This window comes from Dromaius novaehollandiae, chromosome 8, assembly GCF_036370855.1.
Source record: "Dromaius novaehollandiae isolate bDroNov1 chromosome 8, bDroNov1.hap1, whole genome shotgun sequence".
Lineage (NCBI taxonomy): Eukaryota > Metazoa > Chordata > Aves > Casuariiformes > Dromaiidae > Dromaius > Dromaius novaehollandiae.
In genome coordinates this window covers 13,700,723-13,728,297 of record NC_088105.1, presented here as the reverse complement: position 1 = coordinate 13,728,297, position 27,575 = coordinate 13,700,723, and the positions used below count along the sequence as shown (strand labels likewise).

The window sequence follows — 27,575 nt, the reverse complement described above, 5'->3', positions numbered from 1 at the left end:
CTACTTTCCTGAATTTCTTAGTGTGCGATATTTACAATGCCCGCTTCTACTTTTAAGGTAGCAGCAGAAAAAATATTTTCCTTGAGTAAACAGACTTGGACAGATTGCAGAAACTTGCCAAATATTGATTTTGTTAAGGCCAAGCTTAGTTTCAGGCTGATTTCAGTTACACATAGGATGAACTATTTGTAAAACAAATGTATTACATTGTATTAAAACAGATGAACTGTACTATTTTAAATAATAAACTGAAAAGTCTACGATAATTGAATATTTTAGAGCAGCAGAAACGTATACTTAAAACAGTATATTAGGGAAAATGACGTTGCTCTAAAATATTCCTGAAAATAAAACACTGTCCGTTATTTCTGTTGAAAAAGCTTGTCAATTTGTATAATTTCTGGAACTAGTGAATCCTAGCATCCAATACGCTTTGCCTCTCCTGGACAGAGAAGCCAGAGCTCTCCATGTTCTCACTGACAACTCCCTCAGGCCAGGTCACAAGTAAACACACACTGCCGACCTGGCGCAGATGTAGGTACTGGTAGTACGTAACCGCAGTCAGCCAACAGATCCAGAACAGCTGTATTTTCCTAGTCTTTTCCTCAGTGGCACAATTAGGTAGGTAGGTCTCTCTACACTCCCCAGGTATCAGTTTTTACAAAACCTAACATAATACCTTTGTGTCTTCTGTGTTCTTTCCAAGTGGAAGAAACCATTCTATGGATTCAAGTTGCAAGTGAAGAGACAGTCAGTTTGAGAATACAAGCTTTATTTCCACTGGAAACCAACTTACAAATGTATTACAAGGCACATAGTCTTCTGAACAATGTCTGAATAGAGCATGCTAAGCATGAAAGTATTATAGAAGAGGTATTACCTGCTTGTAGTTCTCTGGTTGTCTAATAAGCTCTGTTTCTGTGACAGAAAAGTGTCCAAGGATCTTGTCCATATGAGAGCCACTAGTAAATAAATGGATCTGGAACAGATTAAAAGATATTGGTCAGTATATAAGGACCAGATCATTAACAACACCACTCGCTACTACCTGAAGGCTGCTTGGATGCAACTCTGATGTGAACCAGTGGTCACAAGCCCATTCCCAATGGAAAAGTACAAATGTAACTACTACCACCACTACAACAGATCTTTTTAAAACAGTCTGCAGGAAGTTTTGGCCACACACCACAACTATCTCACTCACAAAATGGTCCATCCAGTATTGTTATCAGAAACACATGGAGGAATTGCCACTGCTGCTGCCACTGTAAAACTGAAAGATTTCTCATCATGTCTCAAAGTCCTTTTCCTTATACCACACATGCTCCTGTGCACAGCATCAAAGGAAGACCCATTTAGAGAGACAGGAGAAGTCTTGGAGAGGTGAAGGATACCCTGACAATAATTTCTGATTTTTTCCTTTAAAGGAGAAAATGCTACCTAGTTACTGTAAGTTTCTCTTTTGCTGTTGTATATTCTTGGCCTTCTTTTACTGGGACCTTGTCCCAGCTGTGCTGGTGATGGTATCATCAATTATTTGACGAAGAAGCTTCCCAAGTTTGTCAAGGGAACAATAAAATGCAATTCCTTCTATTCAGAGCTGATCCCTTTGTTACTGTAATAACTGCAGCTGCCAAACAAGATAGCAGTGCACATTTGTCAGACAATCGCTCATATTTCATTAATATTTCTGCCAGAAGACAGAGAATATCTGCTGCTTTTCTTCTTTTATTCTAATATGAACTTTATCATACACTTGGGTATTGACAACTATTTTAAAGTTGACAGGCACTGGGCAATTATCAACCCTTCCCTGAAACTTAGGAATATTTAGCATTCCTTTCCCAAAACTCACTTCTGGTGACAACCATCTGTCACATGTGCAGAGTTATGCAGTTTAAAAATAAAAAAGCGCTTCCCCACACAATGTTCTCTCTTTGTACCACCACTGCCCGCCCTGCTGCGCTCTTGTGCAACCGCGGCTGCCAAACCTTTGGACCTCCAGCACCATGGCTGAATTTCACCCCTCTTCAGAAGTATGTTGCAGTCATGTGGCTAGCTAAAGTTCAAAACAAGTACTTTAAAGCTGTAGCAACAGAGGAACAAGGTGTTCCTCTGAGACCAGAAGAACTGGATACTGGAATAACCAGGTGTTTGTATTTTAACATTCTTGCTATTGATAACCACAATGTTACTAAAGATGAAATAAAGCATGAAGAGGGAAACAGTTCCAAGGGCAAGGAAACAGGTGAGAGAGCGTCTGTAAGCTGTCACTGTAAGGAACTTGAACCAGATCAGACTAAGGAGGAGGCAAGTCTGATTTAACCTTGCACAAAACTTCTTTCCATGAGAGGACAGGCACAGGCCCACTGAGTATCGCTTTTGGAGGAGTATCCACTACCAATTCTTGAACGTCCTTGAGCTTTGACAAGCTGCAAAGAGATCAACTTATCTAATTCATCTAAGAGAAGACAAAAGAGAGGCTTGTTCATAGTCCACGTGTACCTGCAATGAGAGGAAAAACTGCCATGGCACTGAAGAATGAACTATTAAGATCTAATGGCAAACTCACATTAGGAAAAAATCCAAAGACTTTCAAACATTCAAAAACTTCAAAACAAAATGGAAATAATTAACCAATGCAGCAATTTACGGAGTAACATGGTAGATTCTTCATGCCAAGATCAGATGCTTCTAGCAATTGCACTTCAGCTCAAACATAAATTACTGACAATGAGGTAATCACCCAGTATCAGCCTCTGCCCTCTGTTACTCAGAGCATCAAGACTTTTTCCACGTCCCTTTATTTCTGTACTATGACATAAGGTGTATAGATACCACTAATCTAATCCACTGCAATACTTCTTATTCAAAATTGCTCACCTTGGAGGATGCACGAGAAACCAAACTGTTCCATCTCCCTTCCTAGGAGGTATTTCCCAGTGCTGGTCTGCATTCTTATTAACAGTTTCCAAGCATATTACAACACTTATTGTCATTTTACCTGATAATGCTGATTACGTTAAACTCCTCTTCTATTGTCAAATACTCTGTTTAACATAATTTTACCTATAGTCCACAATCATGTTCACTTGCTTAACAAAATTCACCTCTGAACTCAACCTATCCCTTCCCTAGTTCAGTCGCAATCTCTTCCCTAGCCTTTATCAGATGGGGGATAGCTGACAACACCTAAAGGAAAACCAACAGTTTTACAGAAGCTCAGGTATTCCACTATTTCTTTTCACATGTTGATTGTAGCATAGTGCATTTGTAAGACCCCAAAACAAAGCCAGATTTAAACTATATGGGTTTCTACCTATTTTTCTAAAACTGTGCAAGGGTTCTCATTCACACCTTTTAAAGCAAAGGGGTAATTCAAGGCTTAACTAAAAACAACCATTCCCTTCTATGAATTCAAGAGGGATCGAAAAACAGACAGATAGATACTCTACTGGAGCTTGATAGAAAGGAGAAACAGAACAAAAAGAACCAACAGGCAAGCCTCAACATGGTAATTTATCTTTCAGGCTTTGATATATTTGAGGGTATTTCGGGTAAATAAGAACCACTAAGAAATTTGATGGAATAATGGTAGTATTACTATATTAAAAATTCAAAGCAGGCCAACCTGCCCATGTTGAGAAGCTATTATAATGTTATTCACAGCTCATAGCCTCAGGCTGCAAAGCTCCTCAGCAACAGAGAGGTTAAGATTTCCCTTAGGAATTCTCCCTCCTACAGCAGGCCGTGTGTGCGCCTGTACGCTTCAGCATGCCTTCCGGGAGCTGAAGGCACTGAAGAGCAGCTCGTCAGGAGAACTAGCAAAGAGGAACAGCTAAGTCAGGGCGCTGACAAGCAATTCACACCACGTGGGTCAACTGCAGCTCCAGGCAGGCTTCCCCTTTCAGTAACCTAAGCAGGTTGCTGCAGGACTTGATACCATCAAACTGATGTGGCAGCAGGCACAAGAGAGTACACAGGGCCCCCAGCAATCCCATACGAAGGAGAGGGGAACTTCAGTCATCATTCGCGTACCTTAAGGAAAAAGCAGTCACATATTTTTGACTCTTCCCCCTCATATTTCCCTCTTTCTGCTCCCTTTCCTTTTCTCCAGGCAATATAGCACTATTCCATTAACACTTGAGTCATCACTAGTAACCTGGAAGTCCATGTCATGATCACCCAAGCAATTCAATGCATTTTCACAGAATCACAGAAATGGAAAGGATCTCTAGAGGTCTCTAATCCTACCTCCTGCTCCAACAAGGATAACAGCCAACATTAGGTTATGTTGGTATCTTGGAAACCTCCGTGAATAGAGATCCTTCCCCAGCTCTGGTGATCTGTTCCAGTGCTGCCCATCATCCTAGGGAAGAAACTTTTTCCAAAACCCAACCCGAACCTCCCAAGCTGCAATTTGTGGCCCTTTCCCCTTGGTCTGTCTTCTGGCGCTACTGAAAAGAATCCAGATCCATCATCCCTGTAAATGCCCCTCAAATAGCTGAAGGCAGCTATCAGATCATCCTCCACCAGACCAAACAAGTCCCAACTCTCTCAACTTCTCCTTGAAGATCATGTCCATCTTAGCTGGCTCCTGAGCATCTTTGTAACCCCTTGCTGGATCCTCTCTGTACAATTTTTATTTCCAGTGTTAGTCTCCATACTTGTAATGCAGGCTGGTAAAGTAGTCATCTCTTGAATAAGAATAAATTTTGAAAGTGCAATACGTTTGTTTCAAAAAGCCCCAAATAGAGAAAATAGCATTTTAGCGCCTGTGTGAGTCACAGAATGAAATCTGTGGAAGTGTCGCCACTACTTGGCAAAAATTATAGCTTGTGATTAGCAGTAAATAAGACTGTTCCACAGTTGAGATACGTAACCTGTTAAGTTATTAAACAGAGCGAGTAAAAGCCATAATTATCATTTTCTAGAGAAAGCCCTCTGTAAATCTGTCAGTACAATTAAAAAACATAACACTCATTAGCCTTTTGCACACTGTGTTTGTGGTTTATATTAGAAAAGCAACTACTCATACACAAGTCATACTGGGTCAGCTGGATTTCCAAATTAAATACACCAAGCCTCAGTCCTTTGACACACAGTAGATTAGTTTAAAAGTTTTAAAACTAAGTTAATGCAGTAGCATAGTCAAAATTTCTCCATTAAAGAGTCAAGAAATATCAATTATTATTTATGCAGTGGTTAAATTGTTCCCTTTTCACATGCCGTATTTTGTGTTACCATTAATGTTAGCATTAATGTGGCAATGTAATGAAGTCCCTTCCAAAGTCACACCTCTGCCTTTCAATTTTCTGCTTTTAATTCAGACTAGAATATAAATCAAAGTGCTACACTTTACTACAGGTCTACACAGAACTCCTACTGTTGCACATACCTATTTGAGCGTGCACAATACCAGTGTGTGGTCATATACAGAGGAACTGGGCTCCAGTCTATCCTAAGATATATACATCTGTGATGGCAGCCCTCTACGTACACCGCAGAGCAGAGCCTGACTGTAAGAAGTATCACCTACGTTGCTTATTGCTTCTACCTAGTCCAGCATTGCCTCGTAGAGAAGGCAGATGCTTTCGGAAGCTGGACAAACAGATAAACCTCCTTTCTCCTGCTTCTTTTTCCAGATTGTAGAAATCATGGTCCAAGGGCCTAGTGGATAACTGTAATTTGTCTCATGTCTGTCTGACTGCAATAGCCCTAACTTTAACAAATGGTTTTCCTTGAATAGCCTCAGGGGGAAAAAAGAAGTTTATTTCAAAGAACCACCTCCATAGGAGCTTATCTTCTCCTCTGTCAACAGTTCACTATGTTGTCCGATCAGCACATCTGTTCACATTTTGGGGCCTGATCTGGACCATGAGAGTATATATTCATTTGTATTCAAGGTTCCAGATTTGAACTGCTCTTAATTGTTTTCCTTGGTCTCATTCACTGCAAGCTGAGGTACTCAAGCTGCCTAATGATTTGTTACTGCCAAGTACTGGACAAATCAGAGAACTGACGATGAATTATGGAGATTTTTGCCTCACCTACTGAAAATCAGCATAGGGAGCTTATCAAGGAGAGAAGATGACAGTGGTTTCATTTGAGTTTTACATCACTAAGCCACCTCTCCTAATAGCAGCACTGTTTGTAATCTCAGTGCAAAACCCAAGGACCGAAACCTGCACTTACAGTGAATTGTTATTTTCCTTCCCAGTTCAGAAAAGCACATTCACAACGGGCAATGAGAAGCAAAAGGTTATTTTAGATGCTGCACACATGCAGCACCTGATCTCTCCCTAGGGCTGTCAATCAGGCATCTTCCCTAGCAATCAATTCATGTAAAGAACAAAATGTAACCTCATTATAGTTTACAGGATTGCTCTGTCAGACACAGGATTAAAGCCAAGAAGGCATCTTCATTCAAAACCCTCCTGCTCCGATTCTTACAGCTTCCTGATAAAAGGAATACATCAAACTATACAGGAGGAATACATCTCCTCAAAACTTGTTCTTAGTCTCAAAAAGGTTCTTTGTGATGGTTCTGGGTACAGCACCAAGTGGCACTATATCAGTCACCAACCACACTGTCAACTTTGGGACTGTAGGCTGTTCCCATCCTGAGCAGACACGATGTTCCCAAATGCCTGCAAGTTTTAGTGTAGAAACTGCTGTTGTTCCCTGACTTAAAAGCAGCTACATTTTGGTGTTTTGCGTAGATGTTCTCTAGTAATTTAGAAAGGGAAGCAGCATTTTATTTTGCTGCTATTAGCACTTTCAACATTTGTGCCCAACATTTTGAATACACATTTGTGATGAACTAATATTCTGAATCACAACTTTTAATGTCCCTGGCAGTAGAGTGCACTGTCTTGCTTCTACTAGACATTTTCTGAGAAAAATGGAGATCGCCTGTCTGGCTGCAGAATTGGCTAAGGTGTCAGTCTGCAAGGAAGGCTTTCATATAACAATTATAACCTTATAAGCATGGTATATACTTCCTTTTCTCTGGTTTCTGCCCACTGGAAAAAGGTAGAGGTATTTATATTTAAAATAATTCACTTGTATCTAGACAAAATGCAAAGCTAGCAAATAAGAGTAATTTGTACATTTAGCATTAGCTGACAAGGCTTTAAAATAATAAACAATACCACAGTGAGTTAGAAAATCATTTACCTTATGCAAAAGTTTGCTTTGCTCTTGATGCAGAGCATGCAAACTCCGCCACTGGAACCTCAGCCTCCCATGTAACCACTGAAGGTATCGGACATCTACCTTGTCTTCTAGAGAATATTCAGGTGCTATTTCAGTCCTGCCCTTCTGGCTGTTCGTGAGATCATCTTCACACTAAAAGCAGAAGAGAACACCAAAATGGTTTAAATTAGCTTCAAAATTTTCAAACCACTCAGTAGTGAAGAGCATAAAAGATAAATAGGGCGAAGAGGGAAAATATTTCCAGAAAAGGTAAGTTCCAGCAATGGAGATAAACAAGGATCTTTCAGAACACAAGCCTAAAGGAATGCTGAGGGGTGGGAAGATGGAATAAATATCAGTTTCTCAGCTAAAATGTGTTGAGTCGTCTTCTCTCCCATTCTTCTTGTAAATCAAGGCCTAAGACAGGGATGAGATTGTAGGCCTGTGCTTACTCGCTCTTTTTCCCCATCCAGCATCTCCCTTCTTGTGTGATGGAAAAAAAAGAAACAGACAGCTGATTTTGGTCAGGGGGCCACAGAGGTGTTTCCAGCTACAGCTGAACAAGCTGTCCTGCCTTGCTTTGGCTTTCTCTAGAGCAATTTGGAAGAAAGAAGGGAGGAGACAGACAGAAGAGTTTTCTTCTGTTCATCTTACCCCAGTTTTCTATTGCTGCATCAAAAAAAGCCACTCGCACCTTCTAGATGCCACTTCTCCTTGGCTAGCGGCCTAAGGAGAGCAAGAAACTTTTGCCACATCTCTTTCCCTGGGGAACGTGATGGGAGCTCCACCTCCGCCAGCCTCTCGCACACAGAGATCGTTCACATTTACAAACAGACCTCTCTCTCCGTTTTCAGCTAAGACTCCTGCAGCTCATGAATTAATAAGGGAGAAAGACAAGGGTTGGTTTAATTCTGCTGTCAGCAACACCATTTAAAGTAAACCTGAGCTGTCAACTTCATCCAGTCTATAGTTAAGTACATACAATGAACACATGCCGTAATTCCAAATTTTTGACTATAGCACACAATAAGTAGAAGCGGAATAACACAATACTGAGAAGGTCTAGGGGTTCTGAACTAGTGTCCTCCAGCTCAGAAGGTGTCTCCCAATTGCTGGATTCTCAAGACATTTCTTTATAGTAGAAAATTTAAGATGCCTACTGGAGACATGACTGTTTGCAATAAAACACTTAAGCAGATATTTGTACCCAAAGACCTTGGTGGTATTTAAACATATGTGCTTCTCTGCTTCACAGACTTCCATGTTCAATAAATCTTATAAAAATTCAGTTGGCAGGCAAAGCTTGAATGCAATCCCAATTTGGAACCTAAACTAAAAATGCAAACTGTAAAATGAAGAGATTTTAATCTTGTCTAACTTGCAGATTTCAGACGAAGGAGATCTGTAACTGATCAAAGAACACCCCTAATAGTTGCTTTAACCTAATATCACCTCAGTTGACAGTGCCTCTAATACAGTGAGTGTTCATATTATTTATAAGCACAAAAATGCTGGTCTGGTCACATAAGATGTACCAAGATTACAGGTTTTTTTCCCTTTCCTCCATGGTTCAGATAATGTACACTATAAATCACAGTAGCACAGGGCTGGTAAAGGACTTTTTCTTTCAAAGGCGCAGAGATTTCCCTTTAAAAAAAAAAAAGACAATCTCTCTTTTGTGTCAACAGCAATTTCACTCACTTTCCTCAGATCTATTCAGCTCCTTGCCCCAAATCCAAAGGTAATGTGTCCCTTTACCAAAACTAGCCAAGCTAATCCAAACAGAACGCAGCCCTAGCTACGCTACCTTTGCAGTTCAGTCTGTCTTGCCATCACCAGCAGAGGTTTCTGGACTATAAAACTTCATGGAGGCGGTTACCAAGTTGTCCCTAAACATGACAAGCCAAACAAGTGGAAGCTACTCATTACACGGGGGAGATACACGTGTAAATAACACTAGAACACTGTACATAAGCAGCCAACAAGCCACAGGGCCACAGACAGAGCTCAGCATGTCTCCCTATCCCCCTTCATAATTGGGATTTCCAGATTAAAACCTGCATTTTCCACTATGTATAGCTCAACCCCAAGTCTCCTGGATTAGAGGTTTTGGCACGACACACATGCTGTTCTCCTGGGGATTCATTTCAGGAAGGAATGGCATTAGAGTCAACTGCTTTAGCAGTACAATGACAAACACCATGCAGAGCTAATTTTATTGTAGCAACCTGCCTTATTAATATTAAAATAAGGAAGCCAGACAATTCATTCTTCAATGGGATCTCTCTATTATTCATTTCACAAACCACACAAAAGATTTACATTTGCTGTGAAATACTTAGCCCGGCATAAAGTAAACAACAACAACAACAACAAAAGGTCTTCCATATTATACTGTGACCTCAATTTCTAGTCTCATCTTAACAATCTAGAGACTATTTACTGCTCTCCCAGTGAGAGAAAAATCACTAAAATATGGGCCATAGCTAAAGCCTTTGCTTCAAATATCACTGTGCATTTATCTAACCTATGCAGCAATATGGGTACGCACATACATTTACTTCTAATATGCAGGTAGGCCATATTATTTAGTCAAAGTCATAAAGTGAGCAGCCAAGGCAACTACCCAGGGTTTATCTTTGATGCAATTTCAGAGAAGAAAGGTATAGGGACTCACGCCACCTGCTCACAATATAAAAGCCACGTTAACATGTATCAATACCCCCATTGCAGTGTTCGAGTCTTCTCCCATTACACCAGCAGTACCAGAGCTCTCAGACCTACGGGACAATGGGGACTCCCCAGGGCACCTATGATTAGCATAAGCGTTAAGCAGAAGCAAGAATGAAGCTCCTCAATTTTGCTCCCACCGTAACTCACCCCAAACGCTTTCCGTCCTAAAAGTTCAAGGTACTGTTGTTAGAAGATCTCAGTATGTATTTACTGGCAAGACTCAGAAGAGCGAGCATAAGCCTTCTGAAAGACACACGCCCATATTCACACGAACTTGCTTCGAGTCACCTCCCGAACTTCTGCCCTGCCCACAACTCCTCAGAGCCCTGTGGGGAAGGACCAGGGCCAGCCGCCACCTTAGCCCCCACACTAAGAGATGCTGCAAGGCAGAACGCAGCACCGTTCCAGCGAAGGCAGCTCACAAACTGCAGACCTTCACCAAGCTCACAAATACACCCCTGGCTTAGTCAGAGCTAAACATCGTTTATGACCTAAAGCATATATTCAACATTTTTTGAAATGCACCCTAGAATTCAAGCTCTAATGTCACAGGAGTTTTGCCATGAACATTCCTCCCTAGGCTATTTCAAGTCCAATTATTATGAAAAAAAGCTGCCAAATCATTCTGAAAACACGTGAACGCACTTGTGATTAGACAATGCAGCAAACGCAAAAAAAATACCAAACACGGTCCTGATGGCACAAGTGCTCTGGGCAGACAAACCAGATCCGCTTTTGACTAGCTGTGTTTAAGGACAACACAAAAGAAAGCAGAGGCACAGAAACAAGGCACCCCAGTATTTTTATCTCACTGTTTGAAGTACATTCTAGAGCTATCTATCTTTCCTAATAAACTCAAAATAGGTAGTGATTTGAGAGAGAAGGAGTTATGACAGCACTTCCTATGAACAGCACTTCAGGTGCTCCACAGGGACTACGTACTTCACATATTAGAGGGGGTGTTCTTAATTTGCTCCTCTTGCCTATATAGGTACATAACACAAATATGCTTAACACCCTAAACATGCAGCTTAACACATCTGTAAGCTGCAAACTGATCAGATTAGTGTTTTGGTGGAACTCTGAAGCACAGAGGAAAAACTAGCTTGCAGGCAAGAAGGGACCGACAGCCACCTAGTTTCTCACAACTGGCCTGTCTACATGTGAAACTAAGTGACACAGATGCAACCTGCCTTGTGGATACTTACTGTCATCTGAGAGCTGATTTTTTAGCTTATATCCCCCCTTCTCAAGTAACACACTGAAGGGAAAAGAGCCACCAGATACCTAAGCACCTAGAGGAAAAGAGTAAAGGGTGGGAGGAGAGAGGGGGTGACAAACAGATGTGGACCTACCAATTTTAATTCACATTCCACACATCTGAGCAAATAACTTGTATGTAACATGCTCAGAGAGCGCACTAGCTTTGCATGCCTTGCCTTAATAACAGACAAAGGATTTAAAAAGATTTAGAAGCTTCAACTCTTACGGCAGAAACAAAGGTTTTCTTTTTGGTTTCAAACACAAAGTAATCCCCTGCTATCGGGAATCAAAGGGCAATGCTACTAAGAGTGGACGGACCTAAAACAAACACGTACTATGTCACATAAATAGTTTATCAAAGAACAACACAAGCTTCAGTGTTTTTGTAGGCATGTGAGAAGGGAGCATTTTTTGCACTATTTGCTCCACTGAGATCTGAAGATTTTAGCTACTTGGTGTGGGGCTGACCTTTTCCTGCTACACACATTTTGAACCAACTAAACTTCAAAAATCGTTGTAAAGCAAAGTTCCTTGCAGATTCAGAGAAGATCACAAGGACTAGAAAGAAAAAAAGAAGTGCCTTACAATATACCACAAGCAGCACTGCAGAGAAGACCCTTTTTTGTGCAACATGATCAAACTTCTACACTTTACTTTCCCAGTTCCTACAGATTTCTTCATGTTTCCATATTCTTTACATTAATAAATCTACTATGCTGCAAAAAACAACATACTGTCTTACCCTGTCCTGCGTGCACAGCGGAAAGGAAAAGGCCTGGGCTGTCTGCATTGCTGTAAAAACAGGGCTACGGCAGGGCCAGCTCACAGGAAGATGCTCTTTTGCGGCTATGAGCTGCCACCTCTCGGCCAGTGAAAGACTCCCGCAGGAGCGGGTTCATCCCTCATCAGCTACAGCTTTTCGTAGCACATCTTCCAAAGCCATCAATCAGCTCCCTGCTTCCATACATGGACAAGCACCAGACAGCTTGCTTTCCTTCCCACAGAGCAGCAGCCCTACTGCAGTGCGTTTAACCCATGGGTATACGTGTTAATCAACTCCCTGACCAACAGTAACTCTTGAGCAGAGCAAAACAAATAAAGCATCAGCCAGTTAAAACCGCTAATGCATGCTCCCACCCCAATACTCATCTTCGTGCGAGTTAATCTGTATTTAGATAGAAACTAGTTATCCTCAAATCCTACCCGGCTGGCCTGAGCATGCACCGAGCGTCACACGGTGGGAAGCAGCATACCTAGATCCTCGCCGCAGGACACAGGAAAGGCAAAGTAAGCACATAAATCAGTGCACTGCTTTGGCAGCTTTTACTAACAGCTTGTTCTGAACTGCTCATAATTCAGACAACGGTTTTCACGTGACATAACATATGTTAACCTGTGTAATTACAGATCTTTAAACAAGGGAGATTTATCTTTTTTAATTAAAAGCCATAGCCAGACATAACAGACAGGGTTTACTAATTAATACAGCCATATACCTAGCTGCGGGAGGGGAAAACACGCAAAGGAACAATTTGAAGAGATGAATGGGAAATGGACAACACTATTTTCATTAACAGCTCCAACAAGAGCACTAACTGGAATTCCTCCTAGACATGGTAGGATCCAGAGAGACACACATGGAAAGACAGACGGTGTAAGAAATTACTCTCACATGATGCACATACCAATTAAGTATCCAGACATTTGCACAGAAGAGTATGTTTTCCACAAACAAACATGTTCACAACGTAGAAGTGAGGACCACAGTGTATACCGTAACACAGTTAAAATAATAATAATAATTTAAAAAAACTTTGTGTTTCTGTAAGGCCCTTTAGCTTAAAGTTTCAAAGACTTTTGTAAAAATTACTTGTCACAACAGCACTACCAAGAGCTCTGCTAGTACCTGGTCAGCAAAGAGTGAAGAAGGGAAGGTGCTGAGGCAAGACAGAAAACACGAGCGCAGCTCCTACCAGTTCCTGTCTCATTTGAGCAAGCCTGTCTGGCAAAAGCCGCAGGCTGAGGCACTTGAGCAAGTCTGTTACCCCATCCCTCCTCACTCCTCCAGGAGTTCGTGCTGAAGAGCTCTGCATTACAGCAGAAGCAATATACGCTTAAGACAGCACAGCAGTGTTGCCTAATCTTTGGAGCTGCAAGGTCAAGGTACCACCAATTTTCTAAGTAACACTTAAATCCCCCAAATCACTGCATCACATATGCAGACAAAACGTGGATCTCAAACATACTGGAGAAAGAAAAAAACATAGGAAGAGACCTCAACTCACAGAACAACACATTTTATAGAGATCGAGACATGCAACACGGATGCCTCGCACTGCCTTCCCTCTGCCTGCAGCTAGCTGCAGCCCTGCTTGCTCAAGTCCATTTTGCCTCCTCGAGGCAAGGTAGCTGGACAAGGGGCAACCAGTGAAGAGAGCCAGACGCAGCCTGCTCCACCAGCAGCAAACCTGGAGCCAGAGGCCAAAGGGAGAGTAACTGTCCCCCAGGAGAGGAGAGGCAGAGCTCTGCAATACGCAGGCGGCCTGCCATGCCCCTTCTTTGCATGTCTGTTCTGTCCTCCTGAAGGAAAAGCGTTTATTTCAAGAGACACTCCAGCGAGAGTTAATCCGGATCACAGGAAAAGCGGAACACCACAAGCAGAGGAGGTACCCATTCAAATCAATAGATTTAATAGAGCAAAGATAATCAGAAGCTACCAAAAGGTCCTGGCAGTTCCCCACCACTGGTGGGCAGCAGAAGCAGCAAAACATCTTAAAATTACACAGCTTCTCTCACCCGCAAAGAAAAAGCCCTGTACGCAAGATTTTAGCAACATACAGAGTACCAGCATTACCATGCTAAGCCTTCCTATTAGCACACCAGTCCTCATCTTCCTCTCCTCCTGTGAAAGCTCAAGTGACATGCAGGCGGCTGGTGGTAGAACCCCATCCAGAACACATCCACTGTAATGTCAGGTTCAAGCAATTTTGCATTTATTTGAAATTCAGACATTACCCAAAGAAACAGCAAATTCAATAAATGGTGAATGTGGAAATACCTAAATTATAAGCCTTTCTGATCCTTTCAGACATCTTTTAGAGCATTTTACCTTGACACAGTCTAAAAATCTTGAGTGTACTCACTGTGTCAGGCAAGAATAAATGTTATTTGTTAACCATACATATTCCAGTGCACCACAGGAATGTGTTTTTCATCGGGGAAAAAAGATCCATGACAAGCCTGAAGCATGGAATTAAAAAGTCCTAAACACATAAGATCAGCAGGAATAGCATGCACATACACATACAGAGCACAGAGAATGACAGGGAGACAATGCCAACTGTCACCCATAAATTCTGCTTTAACAAAAACAAAGAGCATTTCAAGAGTCCAAACTGCAGTATGCTCCAGTTTCATGTATGGCAAAAATGCCAAACATATTCCTAATTTAATGACCTTTTACCAGAAAAATGTTTAAGCCTATGAGCAATATCAGTAATTAAGCAGCTAAAATTAACACTTCAAGGCTCAACAGCTGCTTAGTCAGGAAATGACACTAAAAAAATACAAAAGCCAGAAAAGCAATCTAAATCCAAGCCTTTTTCTCCCTTAATTTCAGGTAGAAGCCCTTATTGGGTGGGAAAGGGAGAGGCAGCGCAGAGAATGCTAAAATAGACTGTCAGCCTCCCAGGAACCCAGGGAGCCTCAACGCTCAGGTCCTCGTGCCACCCCAGCGGAGGCTGAGCAAGGATGGGTCCAGCACCCACACCAAACCCACCTGGCTGCCCTCGGCAAAGCAGCGCTGCTTTCCGGCAAAAACACGGTGAGGGGAATTCTGCAGGAAAAACTTCAGGGTTTCTGTGCTCTCTGTTTAGGTTTCAGGGGGCTTTGGAAGCATTCCTTAGCAGCTACTGTAATATGGCAACTGCAATCTTCTAGTAGCAAAAGAGGACAAAAAGATAAACGATGAGAAGTACTAGAAAGACAGGAGGACAAACAGAATGGAAGAAAAAGCATGGAGAAGAGGGGAGGAAAATCAAGCTTAGAAAATGAGAGCTGACAAGAAAGTATAGCCCATAAAGGTCTGGAAATTAATTACACTTCAGAGTCAGAATCAATAGGTTAACACAAAGTTTTTTTCCCCCCTACCAATTTGAATAGGTGAAGTGAGAAAACAAAACAAAATGAAAAACAAAAAATTGATATTTACTGACACTAGTGTCAAAGGTTTCCTGGTTTTCTATTTGGGGGTTCATCAAGCTGGGGTGGTAGGCTAACACTTTCCACTAATGGGGTTTATGGAAGAGCAGTGCTGTTCAGGATTCCCGTAAGAGAAAGGCACTTCAATAGCACGATTAGAAATCAAGCAGAAGCCTCACTTCATTGCAAACAGCCAGCGAGCCAAACCAGATTGCAACAAACAAATAATTAATCAAATTGGAAACCTAAGAGTCAGAAATCATTCTTGGTTTCATTTTTCCCCACTAGAAGTAACTGAAGTGAGTTCATTTTGGCCTGCTAGAGAGACATGCATGAATTCCAACTATAATAGCTGTATTAGATGATTATTATAAATTCACAAAAGGGGGAAGAGGCAATTTCATACAGAGAGCAAGAAGTAAGCAGAGGCAGTTAGTGGAACCAAGAACCAATGCTTATACAACAGATATTGGTGATAATGAGGAGAAAAAACCACTACCCCGATCTAAAAACCGACAGCCCCCACACATAGATTAACTTCAGCTCTAGAAATAATACGAGTACAGGCAGTATTCCTCACTGCAAGCAGAAGGAATACATGCTCACAGATGCCAATATCTGCAAAAGCCATCACAGATTCAGAGAAAGTTGTGATACTGCCACTAAAATTTTAAAAGCTAGGCAAAAAAATTATTCAAATATTGAATGTGTTAAGATGTGTTTAAAAAGGCAGGTTTATTTCAAATGACTATTTGTTACTTAAAAAGAAAAAGAGAGAGCGGGAGAGAGAGAGAGAGAGCAAGCAAGAGACAGAGAGAGAATATGAGAACTTCCCAGGTCTGCCTTGCAGGTTAAGTGAAGGACAGCTTTTGTGCCAAGTTTGGCAGAGAGAAAAAATATGGCTAGTGAACCTTTACTGCTATGGCCCAATAGAGTGTTTTGGGCTTCACTGACACTAGACGAATTTTTTTTTAATTTTGCCACTAACAGCAGACAGCTAGCACTTCTATAAATGTTTCTCACAAAATCTTCCCATTCTTCTTTGCTCCTTCCTGGGTGAACACCATACACATTCTCCAAGATTTGTCTGGCATCCAGTCATAGCAGCTTTAGTCAATGACCTGTCAGTAGACTACAAAGCATACAACTTAAGATACAAGTAAAAGACTAAAATTCGTTGATCATTACTGGTGGAATTCCTCCAAAGGAATCAAGAGCATTGGTTTCAGTGCAGAACCTGTACCCCCCAAAATTAGTAAGTCTGAATTAGAGAGAAGTGCCTATTGCTGCCTAAGTTGGCAGTTGCAAAAGCACAGGGTTTGTTTGTGAATTTTCATAAACACTTTGGGACAGCTTAGAAAACCTGCCAACTGTGCGGGAATAAATCCAAGAGGAACAATCAGTCTGGTACAAGCCCATTACCCTGTCAAATTAAGTAGGACTTGTCACAGGTAGTTCTTTATAAAGTGCTTCACACACCAGTTTTTAGATGTGTTTTGTAACTTCACCTGTACTCCAGAATACTAATGTATAAATAGGAAGCAACAAATGGCACTTAAGAATAACCTGCATCTATGCGATCATACACAGCACCAGTAGCAACAAAGGATCAAGACCAACATTACTACACTGCACGTCTGAGATAGAAATCCACACCGTGTGTAAAAAGTCTTTGAAGAGCACATCCAACAATTAGTTGCCCTGCCATTTAAGGCAATAACAATAAACAAGAATTACCAGGCAGACACTTCAGTAAGTTTGTGTGAGCCTCCAATGTGGATCATATTTAAGTGTTTATAGAATTAATAGAATTTATAGAACTAATAGAATTAGTGATTTTTTTCTAATGGGTTGTCCAAAGCAAGGTTTGAGCTTACACTTACTGCCTCTGAAGTCATCAGCCTGCTGACAGATGAAAATTCACAGTAAACTCACAAAACAGACTCACACTAAAGCAGCCTGGTAGTGGAGTTTGACTTTTGTTACCTACCCCATCTTCCTTCTCCTGTTCCTCTCCACAGCAACATCGGCTCCAGTTAGCTCTTTCAACTGCCTCCCACCTAAGTTTATGAACTTCATACACTGGAAGAGAGCAACGGGTAGAGGGGCTGGAAGGGCTCTTTCAGCCCTACTAGCTGGGACACCCTAGAGTATGCACATAGGACTCTGGCTCAGGAGAAGTACTGCAGCACTACCCTTCCAGAAAATGAACTGGAAACCACATGAGACAAGGTGCCCCTGAGTGATTCTCTTATCTAACACATGAAAGCAGTCACCCATATAATCAGCCTTCGCTGCTAACCATACCTGTCCTTACCAGCAACTCAAAAATTTTTAATTGTGTGACACTTATTAAGCAGACCTCACTATCTCCTACTGCCCTAACCCTTTATCATGCCTTCACCACCATTTAGTTTATAATTTTAGCAATCACTTAACTTTTGATCCTTAAGATGTACTTGCATGTAAAATTAAGCTTGTGGATGCCTTTGCTAGCTTAAAATCTTAAGACTATGAATTCTTTGCAGCAGCTGGTCTGCATGTCCATCATGTGTCATGAATACCCTTGCCTCTATAAATAACTGGCCTGAAAGCCTTTAGAGCTGATGGAAGTGTTCAATTTGCAGGGGAAGAAAACCATGTTGCTAAGGAGCTGCAAAGAAAAGGCCACAGAGTGGTAATCTGACATGAAATGAAAGGAATTAATTTAATTGGCCCTTGATATGTTGGGTATTTGGCATATTAAGAGCTATTTAGCAGGCTGCAGGCTTTGTTTCAGACTTGGTCTGAAAGAATAGTCAGAACATTGTTGCACCCTTACTGTAGAGATTAGCTGCATTCTCTCCCCTTCATACAACAGACTGTGTCCACTTCTGTGAATTTCTGACAAAATTTTAAAAATGAACCACGTGAATTTCAGTTTGAACTAGCAGTTATTCCTACATTTCTTGAGACTCCATTTCTTTCAGATTAGGACAATAAGGAAACATTCTTTTCACGTTTATTCTCTTTAGTATATCTACAAATGTGCTTTGCTAGTAAGTACATGCTTTCATGCTTTGCTGGTTTTGGCAGAGATTTCAGCAATGAACAGAACCAAATACTATGTAACTGATGTTTGTTCTGGAGCTTTTTCATTTCAGGAAAATATTTCAATTGCTCACAATCTTTTGAAAAAGACTCCAAGCGGTGGAACATTTGTCAGGCTCTTTCTCAGTTCAGTTTTTTTTTAAAAGAGTATTTCTTCTCCCTTCTTCTCTCTCAAGGCATAGCTTTCTCTCGTAAAACTTTTTTCAAGTACTTTTGTCTTTTTCTGTCCATTTACTTAAATGGAAGAGAATGAGGACTACAACAATGTACATCTTTGGCATGTTTTGCAATGTCTTTACAATCTGTGATGTATCTTCCAAGAACATTTCAGTTTAAGTATCAAAAATGCTTGGTATTTAGCATTCACACAGAGCCAGAATTCCAGCACAGCAATTGTTCAGACTGTAGTTTAAGTCATGAGATGGCAGGCATCAAACTGACAACCTCATCTCCTTTCCCTCCTTGCTATGATTTTAGGGGCTATATTCTTGAACGCTATCTGCCCAATGAGTGCTCAATGCCACATGAAGCTATGCCATACAGTCACAATACGGTAACTGTCCCACTTTTATACAACAATCAACACACTTTCGTGATTGGTTTACAAGGAACTGCCTTATGAACTAACAGGAGGTGTGTGAGCCACCTACCTTCCTCCTTCACAGGATCATTACTTCTGTTAACTGTGCATTACCAGACCTCAGTTTGGTTGGGTTTTACTGGTTGAATTTATTGGTTTTGAAGTGCCTAGCTGCTCCGATAAAATAACATCTCTCTGTGAAAATTCTGTCCTCTTTACTCTCTTACGATACAGAATCACAAAACATACCATCTACCTATTCTCAGCTGTAACTACCTTTTACAATTTTTCCCTAAGATCACCCTGATTTTGTTAGAGTATCGAAACTTTCTACACGCACACTAAACAAGAATTGTTGCCATTAATACAATGAGTTTCACATACATGCATCAACTCCCAGTCTATAAAAGTTTTATAAGGCCCACTGACAAAAGTATTTCCAGATTTGTAAACCTGCCAAACACTGTTTCAGACAGTTACCAGAGAAAAACATGAAATATGTATTCTGTGCTTTCTGAGAAACACAGGTGGTGTACAGTAGGATTGTGGTGAAAGGGACTGAAATAATTTGCTCAATGTGTCTCTGTGTGGGCATAAGAGATAACATTGTATTACCATAGTTCTATCATCTCATTTTCAAAAATTCAAAACTTAATCCTTCAGAGGAAATAATATAGGCACTGACTCATTTTCTGAATACATGTTGCTGCTACACTTCACTTGTCATTCTTTCGTAATAGAAATTAAGAACGAAAAAAAATTAAATAATCTGCTACTACACAACAAAAACAATTTAAAAAGCAGGAGAAATTTAAAGTAGAAAGTTCTCCAGAAGTGGGTTTCTTCTAAGGCCTCGAGGTGCCCTTCACATCACTGGAGGGCACCACCACTCACACCAAGTGCACCAAGCACTACCTGCAGCTCGTGCGCCCTCTTCTGTGCAGCAGACAATTCTAAAGTAGCAGGTTCAGTCTGTTATCTCAAAATACAGTTTATAATGATGTTACCTGAGACTCTTCCCTTCAAATTGTTTTCCATTTATACAGATTTTTCCTTCCGAAGACAGTGTATTTATATTTTGGTTTTCCAAAGTCTCTGCAACTAGCATCAAGCACAGCCAAATACTTCCTCCTCGCAAGAATGCAGCCACAAGCTCTTGTGGCCACACCACCTTCAGCAGTGAAATACAAAGGCTGCTACTAGCCTTGCTGACAGACAGACCAGGTCTTACATGCTGGGCTTTGAGGTGACTCTTGGCTTCTAATATTCCCCATGAAAGAACAGACTTCTGCACAGGGCAGGCTGAGGAGGTAGTGGGTACAGGTGGAAACCTCTACCCTGGAGCCAGAGGTTCTGCTCCTGGCAGGGCAGCCAGCCACAGAAGCAGCTCTAACTGTACTGCCTCTAACTCACAAGCATTAGTTTAAAACAAAGCTGCTGCTAGTTGAGAATTTTCTTGAGATCACCTACGTTCCTCGCTCTCCTGCTTTGCTGTACCCTCAAAAACTTTATTCTAGAAATCTAGGCAGCTTACAGTCTGGGAGAGCATGTATGCATGACAAGATCAAAAGATCTTAGATCTTGCTAGATATCAGCAGGCAGCTGTTCATTTCTGAACTACAGTGCCCTTGTCCAAGGAATGAAACAATTCTGAGAGCCTGTCATTTAGATGCAGACTTAACAGTAATTACTGTCTAACTAGACCAAGATGACTCATAACAAACTCACAACCATCTAGAGGGGCCTTGGCCACACTAACACATTGCATCGATCAGTTTAAATACAGTCTATGTCATCTTAAGTGCTATGAGTAGGCACAATTTTCTTGCAGCAAGCCTGATACAGAAATGGAAAAAACATCTATCATGTGCATGTGATATTAAAATGCAAAGAATGGGTTTCAAAAGGAATATCCCTGAACATTATTAGGCTGTGCTTTTTTTCTTTTTTTTTGGACCACTACATATATTACAGATGTGGCAGAGACACAGCTATCCTTAGGTTACTTCAGAGCGTGCTTTCTATATGCTAACATCTTTTTATGGAAACAACAAGATATCGCACTGTTCTCTCAAGGAGGCTACAAGGTCATTAGTTACCCAAAGAGCAGTAGCTACCATTTAACATCTAGATGTTTTTAAGAAATACTGTTTGCCTTAGGATTACTTGCTCTATCACCCCACACCAACAGACCCAACATTCAAAGCTAACCTCTTTGCTTACGCTGTAGAGCCACAGGTACCTACAGCCTAGCAGCATACAGCTCAGAACCACAGAGATCACAAACATTTGCTTATTTGCAGTCCTCCACACTGATCTCATCTATATTGCAAGAAAAAGTCAGGGCATTTGCACAGGGGTTGGAGTTTGGCAAAGAGGAACCTAGGTCACTTGCATAAAAAAAGTGGACACCGGGATAGAGAAGGGAAGGAGAATGGATTCCATATGGTGGTCCCTTTAAAGATTTTTAAAGCTAGGGTAAGGCAATAATTTTTAGAGGTACCAAGATACCGTGCATCAGATAATACACACCAATGATAGCATAGTTGATCTCATAGATCGTTACCTACAGATGGATGGGGTGGGAAGACACAAACACGCTCACCGTGCACACAGAGGTTTCATCCCCAGTCCTCACTCTGTTCCGAGCCAACAGCTGCTCCAGCAGGCTGATTCTGTGCAGCAGCCAGGAAAACGCCAGCAGCAGCTCCCGACTACCCGCTGAGCCGTCGGAGGGGAGCCGATAGAGTTCTGGCCTGCCATAGCCATGGTACCACAGCACAGATTTTATAAACCTAATTTGGATATCTGAAAAGGAGAAAACAATTAAGTACATCACACTGTGCTACTCAATACATGTACCCATTCAGTTCCAGAAACTGCTGCCTTCTCTGAGAGCAGGGATCTTGAATCCAGCCAGGGATTAGTGGAAGATAGTGGAGACTACAGTTCTGAGCTTTATCAACAACTGATAAAGGACAGGGGTTAAAGAGTAAGCCTTCCTTATGCTGCCCATTCTGATCTACAAGAACGACTGCTGAGGGAAAAAAAGAAATTCAGAGTTCAGATCAAGGCCACTAATGGCCTCTTAGAGATTAATGAATGTAACAAAGATAAATAACCACCCTCACTAGAACAGGACTCCAATTCACCTACTCATTTTATATAAGCCACCAAACATGCTACGAATTAGTAAATATTCTGGGTCAATTTAGTCCTGAATGAAATTGAAATTTAGAGATAGGAGTTTCACAGCCTGTTGCAAGTCTCTGAGCACCAGTACACCTCACTGCATACCAGACTGCATGGACTATTTAATTCTCAGTAATGCTCTGCTCCATATTCCTTCATACCAACAAATCTTACCTGACAGCTACAAGACAGGCACTACAGATCTGTAAAACACTGGAGAAAAGAACGATAAAATTAAATCTATTATAAAAAAAGGGTTCTGACCAATAAGCCTGAGAACTGTACTGGGTAGATCAATCAAAACTATAACAAAGAGCATCATTAGTGGACACCAAGATAAACAATATACCCTAGGGAAGAACCACAGCTTCTGTAAAAAGAAGTATTGCTCAAAAAGGTGACAAGGTTCTCCTAAGGCAACAACAAGCAAGTGATTAAGGAAGATTCAACTGACACAGGCCATTTAGATTTCCCAAAGGCATTCAACAAGAACAACAAGAACAAACAAATTAAGTGGCTAGGCTGGGAGAGGGAAGGCCCTTGCATCGATGGCAGAAGTGACCAGCAGACAAGAATCTGAGGGTAGGAACACAGGGTGCTTTTGCATGAGAGCTCTCTGCTAAACATTTGTTGTTCAACCAACAAAAAATGACACAAAGGCAAAGCAATAGTGACAGAAAACTTGTTGCTGATGTGAAGTTACTCAGTAGGAAGGAATGCAAGGAGATTGTGAAGATGATAAAGATAAAATGACAGATAAGATTCCATTTTAAAAAAAAGAAGACTGATGCACTCAGGAAAAAGAAAGTCCTAAATTTACTGACATAGCAATGGGCTTGGAGCTGATCACTGCACTCTGGAAGATAATCTTGTATTGTAACAGTTCTGTGAAAATATCAAGCTCAGTTCTCACACTCCAGAAGCAAACCAAAGACTAGAAATCAAGAAAGGAATCTAGATGAAACAGAGAGAACGTCATTATATTGTTGTGTAAATCTACCATGACCTCACAGCTCAAATCCAGAGCTTGCTTTATTTCTTCAGTCCCAAAAAGGCTACAGAAAACTTGGAAAATTTAAGATCACAAGTAAAGAACAGCCTCAGTGTAAGGAATGACAACACAGGCTAAGAAGACAGCGGAGAATGGACATGACAAAAATCTTTAAAAACACGAGTGGCCAGGAACAGGAGAATAAGGAACAATTCATGTACACCTGCTCCAGTACAAGTACTACAGGCCACCGAAAAAGTTAGCAGATACATGGGTCAAAGCAAGTTAAAGGGATGCTCTTCACACATATAGGAAAGCACTGCAATTTCTGGCAGCAGTAGGCTGTGGACACTGAAAGCTACATGGGCTGAAGCAGGGACTGGACTTACACAACAGAAGTTCATGGAAGCTTGTGAAATACAAAGACATCATCCCTGGTTTCGGAAGTCCGAGAGTCTTATCTACCAAAAATAATACAAAGCCAAGACACAGAGAGGAGCTATAAACTGCTATATACCAGTAACCCTATAGGATACATTGCTACAGCTCTGCTAAGGCTGGAAGGAGCTGGTAGCCGTAAGGGGCCAGCAAGCCCTTTGTGCCTTGGCACACCAGAGGAAGGTATACTGCTTAAACCCTGAAGCTGGTCAGACAATGTAAGAAAACAGAGTGTGGATTCCCAAAGAGACCCTTATTTCCAGAGTGCTCCTCCTCAAAATACACAGCTGAAAATGCTATACACATTACTGCACGTCTTCAGCAGTAGGAGCAGGAACAGGTGATTAACCATGTGAAAGCTACAAATGAATCCCCAACAAAGACGCTAACAATAACTGAGTAACAGCAGGTTACATGATGGTGCAGAACTACCATTTTTTGAGCACTCATGTTTTGCAAGGCAGACCTTCTGCACAAGCACATCACAGAGAGACAACTGGTTTTAAAACTAGCTTGCTTCTGCTCTACAGACAGAAAAAGGATACCCAAAGGCCTACATCACCCTGTTTGCTCTTTTTGCAGAACCTGTGAATGTGAAAATGTCTGACTTCCCTCCATGACGCTGGGGTGACTGAGATGTACATGGTTTGCAAAAAATCTCACTGTAGAGATGCACTCCAATCACTTGTGCACAGGGGAAGCATTCAAACCTTAGAGATTTTATATTGATCACTCTTGAACATTCTCCAGTCAGCTGGGTTTGCATGTTGCCTTTTCTTTTCTTTGTGCATTTGTCAATGTCAAGAAAGGAACTGCCATAAGCAGGATAACAGGTGAAAGCAGAGGTACTCCAAAAGCAAGGGAGATCAGTATCTCCTTCCCCCCCCCCCACCCCCACAAACCAAAGCAGCACCACATGCTGCCATCTAGAGTTCAGGCAGCTGAGAAATCACAAATTCAAAAGAAGGAATACAAACAGCAAGCTAGCTTTCTTCCTTTATCACCATTTCCCTGCTCTGACAGGTTACTCAGGGCGAGACTCACCAAAGCAACTTGCCACCTGAATTTCTATGTGGCTCTGGTCCTTACTTTCCTTAGTCTCCCCCTATTTCAGCCTTCCCTCTGCAACACACTGCCACCACACCAGAGAAGGTATGATCGGTGTGGCTCTCAGGCAGGAACTGTGGGTGAGCAGTCCAAGTACAGACCTGGGACTGAGGATTAAAGAGTCACAGAGCCTTTCCATGACCTTTTAGGAGTCACTTTGTTTTCCTCGTCTCTCCAGTTCTCCACCTCGCAATGCAAAGGTACTCAGATAACTGGCAGTGGAAGCTGTGTAAGTATGCAAGAGCGAGATGGATTCTTCCAAACCGTACAGCCTAGAAAAACATCACTCAGAGAGCAGATAATGCCAATCACTCAAACATCTCCTCCTTGCCTGCATTTTCTTACGGCCTTTCATCAGGATTAGGCAGTTTATACAGAAAGACCTACTGAATCCTTCCAATAAATCCCCTTCTGTGTGTACATGCTATCTATAAAAGCATCTTCAGCAAGTAAGACCAAGCTGTGGTTGAACCTCAGGGTTCGGCTCTCTTAAAACTATGTTCAAGCTGTGTTCTTCTGCTTCATGAAACCTGCAGAATATTTTCAGTGAAATACAACATGACATTCAAGTAAGGGCTTGCATTAATCTGGTTTAAGCAGGCTAAGATGAAAAGGATCTAAAACAAGTACAAGACCAGACGTATATACATTACTTCATGAATTCAGGCAAGAAACACCTGTGGGGGGAGTAGCGTTATGGGAAACTACTGCTGCAAAAGAACAGTTTCTGCTTCATTTGTCAAACAAAAATATACTGCAGCTCCAGACCTCTTCCTCATATAATAAAAACTCAATTACAACTCTGGGGGGGGGAAAAAAAAAGAAAAATCTTCTCAACTGTCAAAATGTACATTGCACTGCTATCTGGTGTGTTTGTTAATCAAGTCCATCAGTTCTCAGTTGCTTTGAAGAAAGAGCAGCATGAAAACAGTAATCACGACTCTACCTGTGCCAAGAGTACCCTTATGCAGCTTAGCTTGACTTGTACTCTATCAGCGAGACCTGCTCCTCTGACACGTTTAAGTGCCTGCAGTACATGAACCGCTTCCCACAGAAGTTTAGGATAAGCACTTTTTATTGTGTAGGAAAAATTTCTTCTGAAATGAAAAAACAAAACAGCCATTTGCAGAATTTTATAACTACTGATTGAGAGACTTCAGTAGGGTTTCTGGTCTGTTTTTGCAAGAATGCAGCAGTTGCTACATTTTAACACATCAATCTGCAGAGATTTTTTTTTATATATGTGATTTTTCAAATATTGTATTTTCTGCTATTTGGGCAAGAAAATATATCAACTATTGAAAAACATAACACAGAATGTTTTTCTAAAAGACGTCGCATCACAACTATAACAAGGGAATGACTACTAGTTGTGCTATCTAAAGTAAACTTTAATCGTCCCTAAAATTCACTTATATAACAAGATCAGTCCATAAATTTACCTACTATACAGTTGCACGGAGCAGACTGTGGGTAAGTGGAGAAACAAAAACAAAAGAAAGAGAAATAACGGTGCTGTGAGCAACACAAAGCCTTGCCAATTTCCCGCTGAGCCGCCAGCAAAGCCGTGCTGGTTGTGTGCCACATTCCTTGAGAGATTTCAGACAAAACGTTCAGCTTTTTTGTTCCTTTTTACTCAGTTTCCGCAGCCATCAGATCCCTAGCTATTCTGGGCTCAGACAATGTAGTTCAGCTTTACCGGTTTTCAAGAACTGGTTTTACGTGGCTTAGTCCCGAGAAGACCCCTGTCCACCAGAGGAGGCTCAGGACCTCCTCCCGCGGCGAAAGGGCCATGCACGGGTATCCCCGGAGGGACACAGAAGGCTGAGCTGAATGAGTTACCTATGGCATCGGGCTCGGTCCACTTCCCCCCGTGGACTTGCTTCAGGAGAGAGCAGAGCAGCCGCCAGCAGTGCGAGCTCTGCGGAGGAACAGCAGGGGAAGGTCAGCGCGCGCAACACCCGCCCCGCGCCCGGCCCCGGCCGCCACCTGAACCGGCGCCTGCGCACTCGCTACCGCGCTCCGCCGGGCGCCGGAGCGGGAGACTCAGACCGAAGTGAAACACGCGGCGCCCCCACCCCAGAGAGACCCAGCCCGGGGGGCGGCCCGTCCCACGCGGGTCCCCGTGCCCGCGCGGCAGGGCGGGGCCGCCGGAAGTCGCCGGCCCCATTGGGGGGGTCGCTAGGCAACGAGGGGGGCGTTGCCAGGTAACGGGCGCCAGGCCGGGGGCCCCGCGCGCTCACCGCCTGCGGCCGGTCGAATCTGGCGCGGCGCAGCGTGTCCGGGGCGGGGCGGGCGCGCGGCGGCAGCGCCCGGCACAGCGCCGCGACGGCGCCCGGCAGCGCCCGGCCCCGCGCCCGCCGCATCGCGCGCCCGCCGCCGCCTCCCGCCGTGCCCCGAGGCGACGCCCGCGTGTGCGCACCGCGGCTGCGCGGTCCGGCTCTTCCGCCCCGCCCAGCCCGGCCGCGGCGGCGCCTCCTGGGGCCTGCGGGGCGCTGCAGTGCTGAGGCGGCCACGGCGGCCCGTGCGGCCCGGTGCAGCTCAGTGCGGCCGGGTGCGGCCCAGTACAGACCACTGTGGCCCGGTGCGGCCCAGTACAGGCCAGCGCGGCCCAGTACAGACCAGTACAGCCTGGCACGGCCCAGTACGGCCCGGTGCGGCCCAGTACAGACCAGTGTGGCCCGGTGCGGCCCAGTACAGGCCAGTACACTCCAGCATGGTCAGTATAGCCCAGTGCAGCCACTACAGCCCTGTACACCAGTGCAGCCCAGTACACCCCAGTGT

The 27,575-nt window shown here is 42.6% G+C and overlaps 1 protein-coding gene across 2 annotated transcripts in view; it reads right to left on the bottom strand.

Annotated features, from left to right (window-relative positions):
- TEDC1 (tubulin epsilon and delta complex 1) overlaps window positions 1–27,244 on the bottom strand; it is a 75,343-nt gene extending 48,099 nt beyond the window's left edge. The window contains exons 1-5 of one of the 2 annotated variants that reach the window (XM_064515729.1): window positions 27,035–27,244; window positions 26,634–26,712; window positions 21,669–21,871; window positions 7,180–7,350; window positions 881–979 (exon numbers count right to left, since the gene is read on the bottom strand). In XM_064515729.1, the coding sequence (XP_064371799.1) occupies window positions 881–979; window positions 7,180–7,350; window positions 21,669–21,871; window positions 26,634–26,712; window positions 27,035–27,157 (675 nt within the window). In that variant the 5' untranslated portion in view covers window positions 27,158–27,244. The remainder of the gene's footprint in view (window positions 1–880; window positions 980–7,179; window positions 7,351–21,668; window positions 21,872–26,633; window positions 26,713–27,034) is intronic. The other variant, XM_026123421.2, reaches the window with a different exon arrangement.
- Window positions 27,245–27,575: the final 331 nt, after the last annotated feature.